This window comes from Pelophylax lessonae (genome assembly GCF_965119305.1).
Source record: "Pelophylax lessonae genome assembly, chromosome: 4".
In the NCBI taxonomy this organism is placed as follows: Eukaryota; Metazoa; Chordata; class Amphibia; order Anura; family Ranidae; genus Pelophylax; species Pelophylax lessonae.
The window spans coordinates 572,438,846-572,460,139 of NC_138771.1; the positions used below are offsets into that span (position 1 = coordinate 572,438,846).

At 40.8% G+C, this 21,294-nt stretch overlaps 1 protein-coding gene across 2 annotated transcripts in view; it reads left to right on the forward strand.

Annotated features, from left to right (window-relative positions):
• The window catches only part of FGFR1 (fibroblast growth factor receptor 1), a 126,706-nt gene that overhangs the window by 87,844 nt on the left and 17,568 nt on the right, over window positions 1–21,294 (forward strand). For both annotated transcript variants that reach the window (XM_082255092.1, XM_082255093.1), the window contains 3 exons: window positions 4,498–4,688; window positions 12,404–12,548; window positions 16,892–17,088. In XM_082255092.1, the coding sequence (XP_082111218.1) occupies window positions 4,498–4,688; window positions 12,404–12,548; window positions 16,892–17,088 (533 nt within the window). The remainder of the gene's footprint in view (window positions 1–4,497; window positions 4,689–12,403; window positions 12,549–16,891; window positions 17,089–21,294) is intronic.

Genomic DNA, 21,294 nt, shown 5'->3' on the forward strand with positions numbered 1-21,294 from the left:
ATTTGGCATGTCATTTTTTTTTGGGGGGGGGGAGCGGGTAACTAGTTTTGACAGGTACCCGCTCTTGCTCCGAGCGCCGCAGTGCCCTGAGCAGAAGTTCTCCTCTCCCCCTCCCTGCAATCTTCTGGGACACGTCAGAGGTCCCAGAAGATTGCCGGCAAATCAAGACGCGCAACTTGCGCATGCGCAGTACTCACCCGGCTGTGAAGCCGCAAGCTGTCACAGCCTGGTGACCACACTAGTGATACTGCAGAGCGCAGAGGGAGAGAACCGAGGTTTCGGACGGCCACATTACTGGATTTTGGGACAGGTGAGGGTGTGTTTGTTAAAAGTCAGCAGCTACGCTTTTTGTAGCTGTTGACTTTTAATAAACACAAAAAAGGCTGGAACACCACTTTAATGCAAAGAATGCATTAGGATAAAAAACCTTCTGACTTTACAACTCCGTTGAGGCTGTAATTGGTGCCAAAGGTGCTTCAACAAAGTATTGAGCAAAGGTTGTGAATACATATATACATGTTTGTTTGTTTATTTTTTATTAAATTTGCAAAGATTTCAAATTTTTTTTTTTCATATTGTGGTCATGGGGTATTGTTTGTAGAATTTAGAGGAAAATGATGCATTTAATCCATTTTGGAAAAAGGCTGCAACATAAAATGTAGAAAAAGTGAAGTGCTGTGAATACTTTCCGGATGGGCTGTAATGCTCTAATATGCGATGCATAAAAGCACAATATGGCTTTACCTTGCAGGTCTGAAAAAAAAAAATCAACCCAGTGGTATTGAACTGCTTTAAAACCGGTTTATGTACACTTTTTTTGTTTTTATTGATTTTTTTTTTTTAATACATTTCCTTTAGTCAGGAATATGGTCACTTTGAAGCACAGCCATATAATGTCTAAATTTCAATGTCCTGTATTTACAAAAATACACACCCTATAGTTAAAAGTGCTTTTTGTGAGCATACATGTGCATGGAAGCTCACAGAATTTTCATTTTGTATAGCTAACCAATTGAAAATACAACTGGTCTAGTAGCAGTTGTGTGACGGGGGTTAATTCTGGGTTTATATTCACACAGCTGGAGCCCGCACACAAAAACAGTTAGTTAGCAGCGGAGTTATTCTTAACTAGGTGACTATGTGCAAAAAATGTCTGCATTCTTTTCCATTTGACTGACGAAGGCCTCAAGGACTAAATCCATAGGATAATAAATGGCCGGCATTGCATAAACTGTACTGATTGCCTTTAATGTAGCTGAGGTAATTTGGTGATTCCTAAAACGAATGAATGCTGTGTAATCACTCCGAGGGAACCATTTTTAATTCCCCTCGCAGATGTCTCGTATGATACGCTCCAGAAAAAAAAAAAAATCAAAACAAATATTTCACAAGCAGCTGTGTTATTTGAGACAAGAATGGAAAGAAATTAGGCATTTGTGCCTGTTATGATAGCACTGGGCTAGTTTTCAGGGAGGAAAGAAAAAAAAGTCCTTGTTTTTCTGCCCTCTATCTGACAAATCAAGAAATTACCCTCCATTTCCTCAAGTAAGTAGCCAATTCTTCACTCAAATATTTCCTTCATTCAACATCCGCCTTTAATTATCCTACATATTTTAGCCGCTCTGACTCCCCACCACCCCCATTTCCACCTCACAGATCCTATTAAATTTCAGATATTTCCTGTGCAGGGGGCAATGAGGCCTAGTTTAAGGTGCTGAATTTATTTAGTCTGTCAGCATTTTTTTCCTTAGTCTCCAGACTGCTCCTGTTAGAAGTCCTTTATTCATTCTGACTGCTTTCTTCCTGGATGTAAAAAAAAACGCAAACAAAGCCTAATTTTAGCAGTTTGTCAAAAAGCAGACTTTTGGGCTATTATGGAAGGCATGGCAAGTTGGAAACTAATTACTATTGACAACACGGAGAGCTCTTCTTTAACGCCTACTTTGATTAATTATGCCCAGTTGGCCCTATTTATTAAATTGTGAGAGAGGAAAGCACAAGCTGCCATCTTTTTAACTCCAGTTGGAAAATTTGTAGAGAATAGAGGATTGCTGCAGGTAATAAACACTTTCCATTGATAATACCTGTGTAGCTCATGTCTGACAGCTGGATAAAGATGTTTTTTCCGATAGTTAGTAACCCACTGCATGAACCTCCCTGTTTTTATTATACCAGTTCTTATGCAGATATACACCATCCATAACATTATGATAATCCACCTAATATTGAGTAGGTCCCCCTTTTGTGCCACCAAAACAGCCTCGACCTATCGCAGCACTGATGCCATTAGACTTCTAAAGGTATGCTGTGGTATCTGGCACCAAGACGTCGGTAGAAGATCCTTTTAAGTCCTGTAAGTTGCAAGGTGGGGCCTCCATTGATCGGACGTTTTTTCAGCGCATCTCACAGATGCGTGATGGATTGAGATCTGGAGAATTTGGAGGCCATTTCACTACCTCCAACTTATTCTTGTGTTCCTCAAACCATTCTTGAACCATTTTTTCAGTGTGGCAGAGAGCATTATCCTGCTGAAAGAGGTCACTGCCATCAGGAAATGCCGCTTCAATGAAGGGGCCTACTTGGTCAGCTACAATGTGTAGAAGGGTAGTAGGTGTCAAAGTAACATCTACATGAATGACAGGACCAAGGGTTCCCAGGAGAACATTTCCCAAAGCATTACACTGTCTTCACTGTCCTTGCCATCTTCCCATACTGCAACCTGGTGACCTCTCTTCCCCAGGTAGGCAATGCATATGCACCCAGACATGATCACAGCATGTAAAAGAAAAAATGATTTAAGGCGGAGTTCCACCCAAAAGTGGAACTTCCGCTTTAGGGAGTCCTGACCCCCCGACATGCCACATTTGGCATGTCATTTTTTGGGGGGGGGAGCGGGTACCTAGTTTTGACAGGTACCCACTCCCACTTCCGCTCGGAGCGCCGCGGCGCCCTGAGCGGAAGTTCTCCTCTCCCCCTCCCTCCCTGCAATCTTCTGGGACACGTCAGAGGTCCCAGAAGATTGCCGGCCAATAACGGCGCGCAGCGCGACTCGCACATGCGCAGTGGGTACCCGGCTGTGAAGCCGCAAACTGTAACAGCCGGGTGCCCACAGCAGTGATGCCGGCGCCGAGGTAGAGGATCGAGGCTTCCGGCGGCCGCATCGCTGGACCGTTGGACAGGTGAGTAAATGGCTGGAACTCCGCTTTAATCAGACCAAGCCACCTTCTTCCATTGCGCCATGGTCCAGTTCTGATGCTCACGTGCCTATTGTAGGTGCTTTTGGCTGTGGACATGGGTCAACATGGGCACTCTGACCAGTCTACGGCTACATAGTCCATAGACCACAAACTGCAAAGCCTTTTTTTTTCTGCTTTTGACACATCAGCTTTAGGGACCATGTTTACTTGCTATCTAATATATCCCACTGACGTTCAGATGCCATTGTAATATATACCACTGATATTCAGATGCCATTGTAATGAGATTATCAATGTTATTCACTTTACCTGTCGGTAATCCTAATGTTGTGTCTAATCTGTGTATGCTCTAGTTGCACAGATGTATTTAGACATTTTCAGCTAAATTTGATAATGGATTGGTAAACCAGCCGGTAGAACCAAGAGTAACCGCTCTGACCAGGCCAGTTCACAACAGGCTTCTATTGTGCTTTGCGCTTGGCAGTGTTGTGGTAGTTACTCAAAAAATGTAACTAGTTACTTCTGTAAATTGTAACAAGTTACTGCATTTGAAAAGTAACTTCACTACTTATTACTTTACTTTCCTCTTTTTTAATTGACCGTGTAGCAGAAGATACATGACACTCTTTCTGAATAGAGTTTATTGTATAAACACAGGCTTTGGGAAACATGAGAACAAAACCTGAAAAAAACAGAATAAAACATAAATGCAACAAAAAGTCATAAACTTCATCTCTCTCTATTCTTCGAAATAATGATTGTATCGCACGGCTTGGGTAACGCAGGAAAGCGCGTTCCTATAGCCTAGTAAAGTAGTGTAGTTACCTCCTATAGCCTAGTAAAGTAGTGTAGTTACCTCCTATACCCTAGTAAAGTAGTGTAGTTACCAATATTAGTATTGTAACTAGTTACATTACTTCATTACCAAAAAAAGTAATGTAGTTACTGTAATCAGTTACTTCGTAACTAGTTACCCCCAACACTGGCGCTTGGTCATGTTATCTGATTGGGAACATTACATGGCCAAGCACTGGAAAGAAACAAAGGGTCTGGTCCCTATGTGGGCCATCAGCGGCTTAACCAGCATTGCTGGTGATGAGTTTTGTTATGGCACCTCTTGCGCTGGCAAGCTGTACTTCTTTTTTTTTTTTTTTATGTAAGTGTAGAAGGGGTGTATCGAGCAAAAGAAGAGATTATATCCAAGATGGAAGAAATGGTTTTATTGATGAAACTGTAGTGCATTAACAATGCGTTTGGGACTAAAAGCAATGAAATTGCACTTTCTCTTTTTTTCCCTCAGAGCGTTCCCCTCACCGGCCAATCCTTCAAGCTGGACTGCCAGCGAATACGTCAGTTACTATTGGAAGTAATGCTGAGTTCTTCTGCAAAGTGTACAGCGATCCACAGCCTCACATCCAATGGCTTCGGCACATTGAAATCAACGGGAGCAAAATAGCCTCCGATGGATACCCTTATGTGGAGATTCTGAAAGTAGGTTCACTGATTTAATGTCCTGAGTATAAAATCTGGCTCTGGAAGTAATGGGGTTAATATAGGTAGCTGCTCCTGGTCTTGTTTAGTGTGAAAAGCCGGATGGAAAATCAGCCAACCAGATGCAGCGCTTTTGAGTCTGCCGAATACAATTAGTCAGGGTCTGTATTATTTATTAACTGGGGGGGTTGCTAAATATAGAGCTGTCTAGGACCATATCCTGACAACAGGCTCTGGCGCGCTGACGCAACGTGACGAGGCAGTCTTCTCCTTCACATTGAATGAACCAGCGGGCTTGTCTTCTGGAGTCTGATTCAAGTTAGAAAGTATTTTATTCATTTGGTAATGTTTACAAATTGAGCTTTACAGTGTGTTCAGGAAGACAATAAATACATTTTAAATGTTTAAAGTATAGCTTTCGGGGAGAGCTATTCGATGTATTGCACATTTCTAATATAGGAACAGTTTTGTTGCATATATCAAGTTATTATAAAATGTTTAACGTTAATATTTTAAGATAGCTGAAACCAAAACCTATACATTTGAGGGTAGGGTAGGGTTAGAACCTCTTAGGTTTTTATTGCGATTTGTATCCACAGTGGGGAAATTAAATCTCACTTCTGTGCTAATGATTCAAGGCTGAAGGGACAAAAAGTGATGTGAGATCATAGATAAAAACCAGAACGCTGTTTTATTTTTTAAGAGGGACGAGGGGAAATGTTCGAAGCCTTGTGAGATTTTTCTTGCTTGTATATACCTTCCTGTACCAGTGATACCAGTTTCCTTAATGTCATGTCCTGGTGTCCCACTATAAGGAATAATCTTCTCAGCTAGGTCACAGGCTGTAAGAAAAATCTGGCAAGATTTCCATTAATCCAAAACTAAATGAAATGACGTATACTTTAAAGAGCCTCCTAACTTGGTAATGTGTTGAAGAGCCATTAATAACACACAGCTACATATGTATCTATACTTGCATTAGGATGAGGATATTTGAGATTTATTTAGCCCTTTGACTTTGCGTTGTCATATTACACAAAAGGTAACGCAAAAAAGACAGCGGTAGTTGTATTTTTGTGAGAGGATTAAACAACCGGTCAGTGGTTCATTCAAAAACATTTCTCCCAGGAACGCAAACCTAATTTTGAAAATCCTCTTCTTGTAATCTCCTCCTAAAACAAAACTATTCAGTTATAAATGTTCTTACAGCCTCTTGACTTAAAGCGGTATTAAACCCCAAACATGTAATATACTACAGCTTACAAATCATTTAATCAGTGGTGGCTGCATTTGTTTTCTTTTTTCCACCTCTGTTGTCACCTGGTGATCTGGCAAGTGTAAGGGTTTGCTTCATTGGATACGCTGATTGCTTAGAGCAGTGATGGCAAACCTTGGCACCCCAGATGTTTTGGAACTATATTTCCCATTGTGCTCATGCACTCTGCAGTGTAGTTGAGCATCATGGGACATGTAGTTCGAAAACATCTGGGGTGCCAAGGTTCGCCTTCACTGGCTTAGAGTGTATGTGCCTTGTTTCAGAGTAAAACCCAGATACTGTACAGTTTCTTGACAATATTGCATTTTCTTTCTTGAGACCTTGTGACCCTCTGTCCCTAAGTAGGTTATTAAATGGAAAATATCCTACCTACAGGCATCCACAGTTAGGCTGCACAACAGCCAATAGCACATCTTCTGTGCAGTGCCAGGACAAGGTCATCTTCTGCCCAGGACGAGTTGCCAAAAGACGCATCCCCCCAATGGATGAGCATTGCGTGTCAGCAAAAATCCGCTCAAATCTTCACACTTAACCACCTAAGCAAAAATTCCCTTTGGAAGTCAAAACTCTCCCAAAACCAAAAATACCCCCTCTTCCAGTACAAATCCCTACTCCAAGCTCAAATCCACTCCCTCCCCCTAAATCTCCCCTCCTAGCTCAAATCCACCCCCCCCCCCCCCGCTCAAATGCACTCCGTTCCCAAATCTCCCCTCCTAGCTCAAATATGCTCCCTCCCCAAATCTCCCCTCTGAGCATAAATCTCCTCCCCCCTCCAAATCCCCCAAAATTCCCTCTCCTAGCACTAATCCTCCCCCCAGTTTCCCCTTATAGCAATCATTTCTACTAGCACAAATCGTCCCCCACCCCATATTTCTCTTCCTAACACAAATCCCCCTCCAAATCCCCCCTTCTAGGACAACCATCCAAATCCCCAATTGCACCCAGGGCAACCACCTCTCCTCCTGCCCACCCCTTGTCCTGGCCCTGCTCCTGTGTTAGTGCCCCCACTCTGGATAAAGGAGCATAGGGAGCACATTTGGATAGCAGCATTGTTAATATGGGGGAGGGCAGTGTTGGTGTAACTACCTGTAAATGTGCTAATACATCTAACAACCTAAAGTTGAACTCCAGCTAGCATTTTTTTAAGCAGTTACACCATTTTGTTTGTCCTCCTTTTTGTGATAAAGGTTTTACTTAAAAGCTGATCATTGTAAGCACCCCTGTCAGTACTAAATGATTTGTTTCAACCCTGTAACTGCTACTTCTACAGCACTGCTTGTTCTGTTGAAAAACAGACTTACTGGCCAAATCACCAGATAAAAATAAAAGAAAGCAAGCCTAAAAGAAGAAAACAAATGCAGCCATCACATATATGAATTAGTAAGCTGATCTCAACTATTTGCTTTCGGGTTTAATACAGCTTTAAATCAATTATTCATTTGTGGTCAACATCCTTTTATTATAAATGCTGCTTAAAGGACTAGGTTACCTGCAAAGAAAAAAAAAAAAAAAGTAGGGTTTCTTAAAAACCCTTAAAATCAGGTAGCTGCTACAGATATTCTATGCAGAGTAATCCGATTTGATAAATGCTCATTACCTGGTAAGAAGCCCTTTGAATATTGGATTCTGTTTTGAGAAACTGTTGAATTTAAAGTGTAAGTAAGATGTTTGTGTACTCTGTAAATTATTATATCTTATAATGTTTTGGGATACTCAAGACCAGATTTATTAAAATGTACAAAAGAGTCTGCAACATTTCTCTAAAGTACCTGCAATAATAAGAATTTGGACCTGGAATATGACAGCTAGAATGAGCTTTTATGGAGTATTGGAGCCCTGTATTAGATTGGATGCCTGCAATTACGCTTCATGTAGGGGCCTAATCTCGTGTGTAGGTGTGACCTGTCCTGTAGACCATTTTGTTCACCTCCAGAGCTACTATTCCTCCCTAAATACTTAAACCTTGTACACCACTAGTTTTTTTTTTTTCTCGGTCAACCCAGCAGGTTAATCGAAAAAGAAAAACTGACAGCTCATGTTGGAGCCGCTGTACTGACAATCTAATGTTAGTATAGTGATCTCCCCTGCTGAGCGATTATGTTTTGAGAGGGAGACCGCCTCCCCGCCAGAACGCTCCATTCACCGCTCTCAGCCAGTGGCTGAGAGAACTGATCGAGAGCCAGTCGGCAGACCTTTTTCCATCATGGGCCTTTGATAGAAGCTGGTCCGGCTGCCATACACTCGGGCGCATGTGTACTAAAATGATACTTAAATTGGTTCTAAAGGCTGAAGGTTTTTTTTATCTTGCATGAAGGTAAAAGGCCTTCATAACGCAGCCCCCCCCCCCCCCCCCATAGATTCACACCACTCCTCCTCCACCTCAGTGCTTCACTCAGGATGTGTTGCCACCTAAAGTTGATCTCCATGTTTTCTGTCATTTTAGGCTGGGCCAAACTATTTCCTTCACTAAGTACTGCATGTAGCCTCAGCTACATACAGGGCACAGTGCTGGGTTCCGGCTGTAAAACAGGGACTTCCTGCCACTCAGACTTCTATTTTGTTGCAGGTGTGAGTCAGGAAGTCAGTCCCACAGCCCGAACCTGGCACTGCGTACTGTATGTACACTATATTACCAAAAGTATTAGGATGCCTGCCTTTACCCGCACATGAAATTTAATTGTATTCCTATCTCAGTCCATAGGGTTCAATATTGAGTTGGCCCATTGATTGCAGCTATAACAGCTTCAACTACTCTGGGTAGGCTGTCCACAAGGCTTAGGAGTGTGTCTATGGGAATGTTTGACCATTCTTCCAGAAGCGCATATATGAAGTCAGGCACTGATGTTGGACTAGAAGGCCTGGCTCGCAGTCTCCGCTCTAATTCATCCCAAAGGTGTTCTATAGGGTTGATGTCGGGACTCATTCATGCACAAAGCAAGGTCCATAAAGACATTGATGAGCGTGTTTGGGGTGGAGGAACCTGACTGGCCTGCACAGAGTCCTGACCTCAACCCGATCTAGAACATCTTTGGGATAAATTAGAGCAGAGACTGAGCCAGGCCTTCTCGTCTCACATCAGTGCCTGACCTCACAAATGCGCTTCTGGAAGAACAGTTAAACATTCCCATAGACACACTTCTGAACCTCGTGGACAGCCTTCCCAGAAGAGTTAATGCTGCTATAGCTGCAAAGGGTGGGCCAACTCCATATTGAACCCTACGGACGAAGACTGGGATGCCATTAAAGTTCATGTGCATGTAAAGGCAGGCGTCCCAATACTTTTGACAATATAGTGTAGCTGAAGCACTTCGTGAAGGAAATAGTTTGTTGGGGCCAGTTTGGTCCAAACAAGCTATTTAAAGTGATAGGAAACCTAGAAATTCGCTTTAAGGAATGACCTGCACACACTATAGGTCACATAAAGCCTTTTTTATTGTTCTCCCTACCTGGGGTCCAGGTGTCCCAGATAGTGTCTTCCTCACAATAGCTTAATAAAAGCATAATGAATTTTATTATATCTGCTTTGATCATTTTAAGTCCCATATTTTGCCTGTGCTCCCACTTCTCTTGTGTTTGATAATATAGTATAGACTCTTTTAAAGGCTGTATTTGAATTTTTAAAATAAAAAGCTAAATACCGCCTCTGGATGCAGCAGCATACTATGCTTTAGTAGCATTTAAAATGGCCAGAAATACTGTCCCTAAACACAAACTGCTTTGTATCGGTGGCAGTCAGGAGCTCTGATTGCATGTAACCTCTCTCTTGGACGTGAACAGTGGTGGTGCCAGCTATTCATTTATACAGGTGACCACACAGCTGCTTTTCGCATACAGTGTGTGCACAAAGCTGTTCTCTGCCAACAAGAATCTGCTGGCAGATGCCCGTGTGAAGGAGGCCCCTGATGCAAGTGCCTGAACTATACAATGCAATGTTTACCTATATTCAAAATGCTACTGCTTCAGCCTTGAAGACATGTTTTTCACTGTTGGGTGCCAGCATATGGCCTACTGTTACTATATTTATATAAAATGAATTGCCTGTGTCTAAAGCCAAAAGTGTATGCAATAATTCAGTAGCTTGCAAGTATCCAATTAATGCTGGGGGTAGGCAACTTGGAAGTGTGGCACAGGTGACTTTTAGTAAATCTGGCTCTTGGTTTGTGGGGAAATATCAGCTCTGTGTTTGTTGCTCTGTTGACATCCTCATGTATTCGGTTTATTTCAGCACTCTGGGATTTATAGCTCAGACGCAGAAGTTTTGACCCTGTACAATGTGACAGAGGCAGAGAGTGGGGAGTACATATGTAAAGTGTCCAATTATATTGGTGAGGCCAATCAGTCTGCGTGGCTTACCGTCACCAGACCCATGACTCAAGGTAAAAAGAAATTTGGTGGCACCTCCTGAGCTAAATTAAGTCAAACTAGACCTTTGGGACAATTGCTCTCCAAAAACCAGTTGGTGGGCTAATTGTACGTCTACCCCCTTTTTTGTCTGCTTTATTTCCATGGAAAAATACTTTTGCGTGTGGCCTGGTTTAGTTTCAGTAATCTTTGTTTCTCCATTTCAAACTCTCATGTCTTTGTTCTGAACTCTTAATAACTGTACACTTTGCTCAGCTGCTTCTAGGACCCCTTCTGGAGGGAAAACCGTTTTAATTATATGTAATGCCTTCCTGCAAAAAAGATACTTTAATCTTCAGTAGGACACTACTTCCTGTTACTGCTGGAATCCAGAAATTATACACATCGTAACAATCCACCTGGAAATTAAAGATTCTTTGTCTATCAAGAGTGGAAAACATGTTCTGTTCCAGAATGAACAGCTTTTCAGAAAGTTTGAAGGGCTTGGCTGTTTTCCTTGGTTCTTGGAACAGACTGCAGTCGTATCAGTCAGTGCAGATGATCCAAAATGGCTGTGGGTGGAAGTACTGGAATTTTATTCAAATTGTGACCTAGAGGTCATAAACTCCCTGATCATGCCCTAATGCATTCAGATTTGGAAATTTTTTTTATTTTTTTAATTTCGAGTAGAGTAGTTGATGGTTAAAACCCCTGCAGAGTTTATTTTTTTAATTTTTTGTTCTGTGTGCCTTATTGCGGAGAACTAGCTTGACTTATTGCCCTGTAGAGACAACAGAAAGTAAAAAAATTTCTCCAGTAAAGTCGGCCATACCTGGATCGAAATTCATTAGGGACTTGCCAAAATTCAATCAATGTATGGGCTAGCTGGTTGTGCACAAGTCAATAACTTGTGTATAATTAGCCTGTCAGGTTTTTTCCCCCGAACGGACAATGCTGCAGGCTATAGCCGGCAATAGCCTTCCCCACTGGCAGAATACAATGGCTTAATGGGAGCGATTCCCGCGATTCCCCCATCCACATTTTTTTCCATCCACCTCACTTTGTGAATGGGAAAAAAAATGAATCCTGCATGGCCTGCCTAAGGGAAATCCCTTCTTAGACAATCGTCACCAAACCAAGTTATCCTTTTGGACGGTTGCACCTATTCCTTTTTGGGGGTGACAAATTTTTTTCCCCCCCACATTTTTAGTAACAGTGGTCATCAGGACAGAGTGTATGTGAATCTCCCCAGCAGGAACACACACAACAAATAAAAAATCTGGTGGGGTGCTAACCCTTTTCCACTCCTTCACATTAAGTCCAGGAATCAGGTTGCCAAAGCACTGAAAATAGGGCTTATGACACTTCTAGAGGCATATCTATCATAGGTGTAGCACATTTTATGGAAGAATTGCTGCTTGTTGAGGTTCCCAAAACTGTAGAAAATACTAATTAAACTACATTTTCCCATCCAACTTAAAACGCATAGGAGGGTTTCATAAGAGCACCCTACTACTCAATTTCTCCTAACTGGCTTACAAATTCTGTATACTTGAGTCACCCATGATTTTTTTTTTTTTCTACTAGAGTTACCTTTAACTCCTATTCTAATCTACCATAACATTGCTAGTTTGAGATCTTAATAAACTTTGACTTTCAAAATTCTTGAGGCCCCTCTAAATTTTTCCAACCATTTGTGTATAATAAAGATATTAATGGCATGAAATACTACACAGTCTTAGTTGAATGTAGACTTACCCTTTTCTTTGCTTTCTCTATTATCCTGTTTTTCAGAAATGAACAAGGCCATAATGCTTGGGTTTCATTTTTCCATGTGTTTAATCTCCAGCATGTTATAAGTGGGCAGGAGGTCTCGATTTTGGTGACGGGTTTAACTTAAGTTAGCTTCTCTTTAGGCCAGGCTTAAGGGTATAAGTATTCCCTAAATCTTCTAACCAGATTTCTTTCAGTGGTTTCTTTTCTTTGTCTGTGGCACCATCTGGTTCCAAGACAATACCTGCCCACACCTCTTCTGGTTCTCATGGCATTTCGCTTGTCCGTCTCCCCCCCTTCCCTTCTTCGATGCTGTTCTCTGTAGACTGCAGGAGTCAACACCACCGACAAGGAGATGGAGGTTCTCCACCTGACGAATGTCACTTTTGAGGATGCTGGCCAGTATACCTGCCTGGCCGCTAACTCCATTGGGCTCTCTCACCATTCTGCATGGTTGACCGTTCTAGAAGGTATATATGGTTCTATTCTGTCCTCTCCTCTTAAATGTTACATGCATTTCTGATTCAAAAGGTACCATCTTTTAATGCAAAAAATACTTTTTAGTTAAACTAGACTGCAATGTGTGCTATAATTTTGCAATGATTTCTAAAAAAAAAAAAAAAAAAAAAAAAAAGAGAAGAAAATGGTTTTAAAATGAAGTATTATTTTCTGTAACTGCTCTTCCCCCCAGCTGGGAGAATTTTCAAAACAAATGAACAGAAATGTGAGGTTTCTCATTCTCTCTAAGGACACGGCTATGGTTATTATAAACAAAAAAAAAAAAGAATATATATATATATATAATTAGTCTTTACATAAGATTCAATCATTGCGTAAACTGTTGGCGCTATATAAATCCTATATAATAAAAGATCAATATGTGTTTTGGGTCAGTGACTAAAAATGTAAAAGTCAGAAGCAAGGAAGTTAGAATGTTAGACGGCATGGGGTTGATTTTATTAAAACTAGAGAATGCAGAATCTGATGCAGCTCTACAGAGAAATCGATCCGCGTCCAGGTTTTTTTTTTTTTTTTTTTTTTGTCAAAGCTTAATTGAACAAGCTGAAGTTAGACGCCAATTGGCTACCATGCACAGCTGCACCAGATTTTGCACTTTCCCGTTGTAGTAAATCAACCCCAATGTATTTCTCATGACAGGTTTCCATTAACGCTTAACCTGTTGTTACCCCACCCCATAAAGCTTAACATACTTCAGCAAGCTCTGAAAATTCCTCTTCCAAAATGAATGCTTACCCTTAAGCAAATTCTGAGTACTCTTAGCCCTATCCGAACACGTAACCCCACCTATCCCACAAAAAATGTTTTTTTTTTTTTTTTTTAAAGGTTCCCTCTATCTTACATTGCTAATAGAGGAAAGGACAGAAGTATTGAAATGCCCTTAACACTCACTATTCATCTGTATCAGTAAAAAAAAATGATTTTTTCTTGATACCTAGTTGTTTGCTCATATTCTTTAGATATATTTATTACACAGTCCAAGGGGAAGTAATTAAACCATTCCAGAGAAAAATTGCTATATGAGAAGTTGAGTTTAATTCCCATTCTCATATCAGCTGAAGGCTCCTGTGTTGCCTTGAGACGCATTTCATATTAAAATCAAGTTTTCTAATTTTAGACGCTCTGTTATTATGTGGATTAACCCCCTATAAACATAAATTAGTCTGAAGTATAGGCAGAATAATAGAACATTTTGTTTCTGGAAGTGATTCCACCTACTTTTATTTCTTAAAAGAAAATACCACCAAGATTGCTAAATGAGTTGTACTGTGTTAGTCAAAAATGATGGAAAAGACTGAAAAAATACACACCATGCATTTTATTGTCTGAATATACTTTAGTGTTGTTTTTCAAGACTTGCGTTACAGTACACCAGCCTTTTTCAACCAGGGTGTCTTCAGGGATGCCTTGGAAAAATACCTAAAAATTGGCTAAAAACTGTATACAGGCCAGCGGGTAGATCAAACCTGACTATTAGTTACACAAAGACACAGGTTTTCATTGTGCACCAATACAACCTTCTACCACCAGTGTCCTAAGAACCAATTATGTTATTGGTTGATAAGGAGAACGCCTGGCACCTGCCCCTCTCCTTCAGCACCAGGGTCACATTAGCGGAGTGAGGGAGAGAAACCAAGGGAGAAGAAAAACATTGGCAATCTATTCAGTACCAGTGCACAAAGATATAATTCCTTGGGAAGAATAAATCTCTGCTAATGTTGAGTTTTCTACGCGTGTAGCCAGGGGAGGGCTGGCAGCCTTAGGCCTAGGGGGCAAGTCCAGTCAAGTGGCCCATTGAACCATCGAATCAGCTCACCATCCAGGCCCACCTGGTTTTATAATAGATATTGATGTTATGAAGCAAGACAAACATGATGCAATATGGTAACATAATTGAATGTTAATAGCAACAAAGGAGGTTTACCAAAAATACATGACATTACTCCAGGTGGGGTCTAGGAAGCTCCTTTCGGGCGGAGATCACTCTGCCTGACAGGGAAGTGACTGTGTTTTATTATTGTGCCGGCCACTGTGTTTTATTATTGTGCCGGCCGGGTGCAGGAGCGTACTCTGCACACTCATACCGCTCTGCTGCAGCTCTGCAATTATAAAATTGTATAGCGGCGACCAGCAGCTGTATACAGTGTCTGGCCCCTACATTAATCCTGTCCTGAGTGTGGCCTTTTTACCCAGCATCAGAGCAGCCCGGGGGGCAATTGCCACCCTGCCACCCTTCCCAGTCCTCCCCTGCGTACAGTTGTTGCTACACTATGCAAAACTCCTCGTTGAGTTTTTTTAAATTTTAGAATGCCTCGAGATTGTGTGGAATTTTAAGGGTGCTTTGACTGAAAAAAGGTTGAGAAATACTGCTGTACACTGTATGGTGACCTACCTCAATTATTTAAACACCTTTGGGATGAATTGGAACACTGTGAGCCAGGTCATTGACAAAAAAAAACAATTCTGCAAAAATGTTTTGGTTGAAGTTGAGCTAAGGTGTTATCCTCACCTGCTTGCTTCTGTGCTATTAATCCTAGTTAACCTTGAATATATACAGTAAATTAAGCATACATAAAAAAAAAAAAAGGAAAATCAGATCATTTTTAGTGAGTCTGTTTAATACTGAACAATTGATATACTGTAAATCCTAGATCAAACCCTTCACTCATAAATTAGATATTTTACCCTGTGTATATGGCCGCAACTAGGCAGTATTTGGAGTACAAGTAGAATGTGCTGAGTTTACAGATCCTCGTATGAGCTCACTAGTAGATACTATATGTTTTAACTTTAGTGTGAACAAACTGTCTAATTTATTTACAACTTAGTAAATAGAGCATTTACCGGGCCCTTGTGGCTTGTATTGTCCTGCCTTTACTCACAGCTGGAGGATTGCTCTGCAAGTTACAGATTAATAATGTTTCACTTTGAAATGTCCCCTAGTCTGTTGTCCTTTTGGCTCATATGAAATGCATGTGTTTTGTCAGTGCTCCAGTGTTTTGGGGGGCTATAAAGCCAGTTCTGTTTGTTGATTTTACAACAATGTGCATGTACTTGTACGGAAAAGGTCAATAGAGCTGGTTTACAACCAATTAAACAACACAAAGTGCAAAGCTCTAGTTTGGCTTTATGAACCCAAATAGACACTGGAAGTACCAATATGTTGATGGGATTTTCTTTCTTTCCTATCCATATCTTGGAGATATGGCATCTATCGTTTCTCTATTATTCTGCCATATATTGTATTTTCTGTCCATATCCTTTTTGTTTTTACTTTTGTTGTACATGTATGCTTAAAATAGTTTTATATCTTTTTTTTTTTTATTATTTTTTTTTTTTTTTCTTTTACTCACAAGTATCTGTTATATTTTTGTCCTAGCTTTAGAGCTCGAGGCAAAATAGGTTACTTTATAGTACACCTGTCATGATGGAACTATGTCAGCTGTTTCTATTTCCATATAATTGACAATGGTTTTGAAATGACTTGCCAAACTTGCTCCTATAAATGTGATAGTCTGGTATCCACTAAGTTATGACCATACAGTGTGTTTACAGAAAGTCTTTTTGGGTTTGTTACTCACAAGTATATAGAAGTCAGACGGTAATACAACTAGCATTTTTATAGGGATGCCAGAAATGACCGCCCTTCTGTCTATTCTCTCATGAGAGGTGTACTTTTTTTTTTTTTTTTTTTCCTTCTGAGAGGTTTAAGCGTTTTGTTGGTAGTTAGAAAATTGGCAGCACTCTGGAAAATTATGGTAGTGAGATAAATGTCAATAATCATTGTTCAATCCCCTAATAAAGCATTTATATTGGTAGTTCAGCCCTAGCCATAAATTGCAGTTTGTATTACTAACATTTTTGATTGCTCAAGGAGCAGTGTAAGCGCATAGGTTACCAATAGTTACAACAAGGTCCAATACATACATAAATGCATTTATTGGTGTTTGTGAGCTCAGAGTTCAGCTTCAAACTAATGAAACACATTTTTTTAATATATATATATATATATATATATATATATATATATATATATATATATACACACACTTCAAATAGGGTCGCATGTCTCTCTATATTAGCTCTCAAGTACTATAACTTTTATCTCACTGCCTCCTAACCCTGAATAATGTAAGGCTTTGTGCATAAGAAGCTGTGAACAATGTTTACAGCATGTTTACTGGTTTATGCATGGCCATACTTTTTGACCATAAGTAATTCAGAATACATGAACATTATACAAATGTATTGCATTTTTATAACAATAATAACCCTCTAATGTACATGGGCACAGCTGTGGATGAAAAACCAGCACACATGACGTCCTCACTACACCTTGAAATTATCATTTACTGCACGGGAGCTGCCATCGTGTCTGCCATGTTTGTGACCATCATTATCTTCAAGATGAAGCATCCTTCCAAGAAGTCTGACTTCAACAGCCAGCTGGCTGTCCACAAGCTGGCCAAGAGCATTCCACTGCGCAGACAGGTAACAGAAAGTATATAGGGGGTTTACATGCCTTACACACCACACATTGATCAGTGCTGATAGTTGCACCATACTAGGTCTAGTATGGTGAAATTAAGTTCAGTGTTTTGCAGAGTACATAGACCATTTATATCAGGTCCTACTACAGGGAAGTTTACAGTCTGCAGTGATATGGACTCGCACATAGGAGGCTGGGTCTAGTTTGTGAGAAAGCTTACCTGTATAACTTCAGGTTGTGAAAGAAAACCAAACTTTCTAAAGAAATGGACAGATTACTGTCCATCAGACTTCAGGGGGGCCAGGCTGTGCCCAGTGTGAGTAAACCATGCCCGATTTTTGGTATTAAGGGGGGAAGTAGTTGGTATTAGTGGGAGAAATGGTGCCCCATTTTTGTTAGTGGAATCCTGCCCCACCGTTGGTGGTGTTGGCAAGAATAATGCCTCAAGGGCCAGATAAAGGCAAGCAAAGAGCTACATCCAACCCCAGGGCCACAGTTTGGAGACCACTGTCATATACCAAGAGGAAACTTCTGCAAACCACCAAACAGAGAAAACCCTGCAGGCCAGTTTCAGTTTAAAACGTCTCGATTTCATGTAAAAGAGTTATGATCACCTAACCTGGGATCCTTGCTCTCCGATGTCCTTGTTGGTTGAAACATTTTGGTGAGGATCCCATTTGGGTTTTTGCTCCATATTGTTTGAACTTTTTAGTGAAGATTGGCTTGGAAGTTGTGCCTGCGCCCAAGGTGGGAAGCCGATATTTATGCAGGGGCTTTTAGAGGGGTATTGATTTTTTTTCTTTAAGTTATGCTAACGTGTGGAGAACACGTACTCTACATGCAGATCATGTCCTTGATGTGATTTAGATTCAGGCCACCAGCAACTACCCTGACCCACATAGCTACTGAGCTGCCTAACTCTTACTAATTTTATGCATCAATAAAATAAAAAAAAAATAATCCTTTAAAGGAGAACTCCTGGAAATATAATTGGAAAGGAAAGTGGTTGGTAAGCATAATGCGTTAATTCTGTCACTGATCTCTGAAAACTTGCACATCGGCAACTTTAGTTAGGCATGTCTGGTCTGTCAGTTCTGTGCTTCTGGTCATTGCGATTTTATGAATGAAATTTGTTAATGCTAATGGTGACCCAATGGACATTTATTGCAGTGGCTAATTCCATTATAAACCTGCAGCTAAATCCAATCAACAATACCCTAGTCAAGAAAAGACTGAATCAAACAGATTTTACATTGATTTCCATTTTAAATTCACCCCAGTTTTTTTTTTTATATAAAAACTTTAAAGCTACTCTGTTGCTAAAATAAATCCTCCGGCAAAGAACGCATGGGATACACACTCTTCTCCTGCCGTCTATTTCTGCAGTTCTGATAAGAAAGCAGCCACTAAAGATCCTCCAGAAACCGATGCTTCTAGGAATGTATTTCCTGGTCTCCCACAATGTGCTGGGGTTTCTTCTGCTGCCACCAATGTCACTACAGGACATCGTACCAGTGGATGCATACAGTATCCAATACTTTGGAAGTGTTGGGATCTGCAGCATGTTTAATGGAAGCTTTCATTTTCAACACTGCAGAGATGGGCAGCAGAGAAGGTATGTATCCCATCCCTTCTTTGCAGAGACTCCTATATTCTGAATATTTATATTAACAAATAAACTCTTCCTTATTTTTCACCCAAGATTCACTCCTCCTTTTTTCTAATGGAGTCTTGTAAGTCTGTAAGTCTTGGATGAAAACATTTTAAAATAGACTCCTATGTGTTATGTGACTAAAGCAGACCATATACTTTATAGTCTGTGTGCAATCTCCTTTAGATTTACCAAAACTGCTGTATGTAAAGTAAGCACTTACCAAAACAACCTGATAAGTTTGTTAAGAATCAGGCAGGCTCATGCACTACTACTAGCTGTTGATAGAGCTCGAAAAAACATTGTGTATGGTGAGATTTAAAGTGTTACTAAACCCCCCAAAAGTAAAATCAGTTTGTAAATGCAGTAAAGAATGCTTGTTTTACTCACTGTGGAACCTAAGGGGTTAATCCTCTGCATTGTGTAAAAAGGCTGTTTGATCCTGTATTCTCCCATCCCCCCCCCCCCCTTCTTCCACAGTCACCAAACAATCTCCTGATAGAACAGAGGCTATGATAGAACAGAGGCTAGGGGACAAGCTGCACATACTCTGTTTGGTGGGAGTTTTGCTGGAGTTTTCTTTTCTTGGGAGAGTGCATGTGATCAGCACAGGGCCAATGAGCACTGTCCAGACAGAGGGTCAGGGGTCCTGCAGCCTGATAGGACAGTCATAGCGGAATGAAAACTCCTCCTGCAACTTTACCTGAACGTGATAGAAGTCACAAGACTGCTCTAACTGCTGATTAGAAAAGGTGTTTAGCAATTAATTTTTTGCATTTCTGTGTACTGTGGGAGACCAGATATAGTGCATGCAGGCTCCTGGATTTAGTAACACCTTAGGCTGGCCATGAATGGAGTAAAGTTTGGCCTGTTCCTTGTGAAGCAACCAAAATTCATTTTGTGGGTGGCCCTGTTGGCAACCTCCTGCCTTAACAGCCTTTGACTTAAAAATTGACGAAGCCAGCAGTAAATAGTCAGCTGAACCTTGGCTACATCCATTCAGACACAGGTACAGTTTAGGTATTTTGACAGCCAGTTGGGCAGGCTGTCAAAATACAATAGCTGCAGCAGGAGACTCATCCTTTCATGTTGTTTAGCGTGAATCAGTGCCGGGACAAGGTCATCCAGCGCCAAGGGCGAAGATGCCAAATTGCGCCCCCCCCCCCCAGTCCCTTAGGGTTGAGGTTAAGATCAGGGCACCCCCATCCCTGCAATAAATCATTGAGCCCAGGGCAGCCGCCCCTCCTGCCCGTCCCGGCCCTGGCGTGGATGGAGGAATCTGTAGATTTCTTTTAATTCAGCCTGCAGCCTTAGCAACAATTATATGTATATGGCCAGTTTGGGAACAATTATATGTATATGGCCAGTTTGGGAACAATTATATGTATATGGCCAGTTTGGGACTATCTGGTTTATTAAGTTCAGCAGTGCAAGAAGCAATGAAGATGTGTTAGCATACAGAAGTCAGATCAATAAAAGATCTCTTCTAAATGGTTGATATGGTTACTGCACTTTTGCCTTTAGGGGCCTATTAACAAATGATTTTCCAAATCATAATAGTTCATTTTTAAGCAAAATCAGCCCTTTTGTAGCTTTACTTTCCAAATACTTTTCTAGCTCAGTAACTTTTTTCAGCTGTTGCTTAAAATATCTTCTTGCACAATCCCTTTCCGTCCATACTTCCTTCACAACACCTCCAGGTAAATACTTTTATCTCTGACTCATTCCCAAACTCCATGTCACTACCTGACCTATTGACCACAGGGCTATTTACTGTTGCAGCTTTTCCAATATTTGTTCTAAGAGAAACACAATTGTAGAAGTAATGTTAGATGTGGACACATCCGTTTCTTCGAATGGATGGACCCTTTACAGAGCTTCTGCCACCTACACCAGCACACAGTAAACAAAGTGCAACATATGTAACATTTATTTTGTGATGTAGAAGAAGGAATTTCTCATTGGCTTAAGCTGTGTGCGCTGTGAAGCTACACAATGTTAGAGAGACAAAATAGGAAAAGTTCTCTTGATAAAATTCAAAGAGCTTTTATTCTTAGAGCATCATCCTAGATCATAGAGCATATACAGTATCATGGAGCTTAATCGTATATCATCCTTTTTATGTATACAGTGCATCCGGAAAGTATTCACAGCACTTCACTTTTTCCACATTTTATGTTAGTCTTTGCATTCACAGCCTTTGCCATGACACCCAAAATTGAGCTCAGGTGCACCTGTTTCCACTGATCATCCTTGAGATGTTTCTGCAACTTGATTGAAGTTCACCTGTGGTAAATTCAGTTGATTGGACATTATTTGGAAAGGCACACACCTGTCTATATATGGTCCTATAGTTACCGTAGCAGTGCATGTCAAAGCACAAACCAAGCCATGAATCCAAGGAATTGTTTGTAGACCTCCGAGACAGGATTAAATTGAGTCACAGATCTGGGGATGGGTATAGAAAATGTTCTGCAGCATTGAAGGTCCCAATGGATACAGTGACCTCTATAGTTCGTAAATAGAAGATTGGAACAATCAGGACTCTTCCTAGAGT